The 2,323-nt window shown below is 38.0% G+C and overlaps 1 protein-coding gene across 1 annotated transcript in view; it reads left to right on the top strand.

Moving 5' to 3' along the window:
• Positions 1-2,323, top strand: part of LOC107081030 (cardiolipin synthase (CMP-forming)-like) — a gene marked incomplete at its 5' end in the record, with an annotated part of 13,131 nt that overhangs the window by 2,951 nt on the left and 7,857 nt on the right. Inside the window, 2 exons of the mRNA XM_015369241.1 lie at positions 1,014-1,017; positions 1,324-1,454. Of these exons, the coding sequence (XP_015224727.1) occupies positions 1,014-1,017; positions 1,324-1,454 (135 nt within the window). The remainder of the gene's footprint in view (positions 1-1,013; positions 1,018-1,323; positions 1,455-2,323) is intronic.

Genomic DNA, 2,323 nt, shown 5'->3' with positions numbered 1-2,323 from the left:
TCTCGGAATTCCCACATTTTTTCTCTCGGAATTCCCACATTTTTCTCTCTCGGAATTCCCACTTTTTCTCTCGGAATTCCCACATTTTTTCTCTCGGAATTCCCACATTTTTCTCTCTCGGAATTCCCACTTTTTCTCTCGGAATTCCCACATTTTTTCTCTCGGAATTCCCACATTTTTCTCTCGGAATTCCCACATTTTTTCTCTCGGAATTCCCACTTTTTCTCTCGGAATTCCCACTTTTTCTCTCGGAATTCCCAAATTTTTTCTCTCGGAATTCCCAAATTTTTTCTCTCGGAATTCCCAAATTTTTTCTCTCGGAATTCCCAAATTTTTTCTCTCGGAATTCCCACTTTTTTTCTCTCGGAATTCTCACTTTTTCTCTCGGAATTCCCACCTTTTTTCTCTCGTAATTCCCACTTTTTTCCCTCGGAATTCCCACTTTTTTTCCTCTGAATTCCCAATTTTTTTCTCGGAATTCTTACTTTTTTCTCGGAATTCTCACCTTTTTTCTCGGAATTCTCACCTTTTTTCTCGGTATTCTCACCTTTTTTCTCGGAATTCTCACCTTTTTTTCCTCGGAATTCTGACTTTAATCTCAGAATTTTGGATCTTAATCTTAAAGGGCACCATGGAGGAAGAGATGTGGAGCACTCAGCTTCACTGACGAAGGTGTGAATTGTTTGGGAGGGCCAGTAACACTTTGGAGGAAGATGATGGAATTAGGCGACTTTTTACGTGCCGAGGGATCCCTGGTGATGCTATTTCATTAATGGAGGAGCAGAAGGTGATTAAAACAAGAGAGCTAGTTTAGTCTCTAGACATGGCTACGGCTTGATGCTAACATGTTTAGCTGTCAGAATTCAGTCAGAATTATGAGATAAAAGTCAGAATATTAAATTGAAATATTTTAAAATAGGTTACATTTATTTTTTTTTCAGTGGCCCTAATCGTTTTCTGTAGAAACTAGATACCAATCTTGGGACTTTTTCCTGTTTTTGTTTTTTTGTCAGTTTAGTGACTTGATTTGTTTTGTTACCGTCTCACAGGGCAGCCAGAGCTGCGTTAGTCTCCTCCTGATTCCCAAAGCCTGAATAAAGAAATTTTGTTTAACTCTCCTTCCTGCTTTATGAGTGCAGCTGTCTTCCTCTGCAGGATATGGAGATGATATAAAAAAAAATTTTATCAGGTGTTTTTCTTTATGCAGTCAATGTTTTTTCTATCACTGTTTAAAGATTAGCCATTAAGGTTCTTGTTTTATCTGGTCGGGTTGTTTTTCTTTAACTCAAGCAGAGAGATGCGTTTAATGCTTTGGTCTCTTAGAAATGAATCTGTTTTACTCGATTCCTCTGTTTTTTCCATGTTTTTCTTTCTTTTGTTTCCAGGTGACCCTTAGTAAGTTTTTTAACCCGTGCTACACTACAGCCCAGCTTAAACCCACACTCTTCAGCAAGGTGAGACCTGCTCTGTTGGCAAATGATTGTGCTCATCAGGAGATGAAATGCCAAAATAGTTTACAGCTTTTTTTAATGGTAGAATGAAACTACAGCATTCAGCTTACATCTAGAAACAGATTCTGCAAACCTTTTAACTGAAACATACATTTTTATTTCTCATTATATCTAGAGCTGCAAACAAAAATGGGTTTCATAGATATGAACTGAACAATCTGTTTCTATTGAAATCGAACATGGAAAAGATTCATCTGACTTCTACAAAAGCAAAGAATCCTCTTTGTTATGGAGAAAGATGCCACCAGAGGGCGCTCTTTTCATTAATGCTGAATCTGAATCATGATGGCTACTGTAGCCCACAAAATGTAGTTTAAAAAAAAAAACATTGAATCATCTTTAAAAGCCTTTAACCACTGAGGTCCTTCTGTTGTAGATATTCTACATTTGTCTCTGGAGCTGCAGGTTGTTCACATCAGCTGGAATATAAACATGTTATAGAGCAACCAGGTGTTTTTAAACTAAAAGGCCTCTTTTTTTATTTTATCACTTCACTTTTTTTTTTTTTTTATCCAGTTGTAGCTGTGCCAAACTGTCATCCTTCACTCTGCTGAAACACTCCAGAAAACCAATACATTTACATGAACTTAACCAGCTCAGACCAGAGCAGCGATGAAATATCCAGAGAATGATGCCAGCAGCTTGCTGACGTCTTCAAAGGCTGGTTGATCCATTATTTTTTGAGGGTTTATGTGTTTGAGTCTGTTTGTAGGATCCCAGATTTGCCTGGACTACAGAAACCCTCCTACATTCAGATGAACCGGAGTCTGGGGTTGAAATTTGAGCCCCTGTCACATCTTGACGATTTCGAC

This window comes from Cyprinodon variegatus, unplaced genomic scaffold, assembly GCF_000732505.1.
Source record: "Cyprinodon variegatus isolate N-32 unplaced genomic scaffold, C_variegatus-1.0 Scaffold2711, whole genome shotgun sequence".
Classification (NCBI taxonomy): Eukaryota; Metazoa; Chordata; class Actinopteri; order Cyprinodontiformes; family Cyprinodontidae; genus Cyprinodon; species Cyprinodon variegatus.
This window is presented reverse-complemented; position numbering and strand designations above follow the sequence as displayed.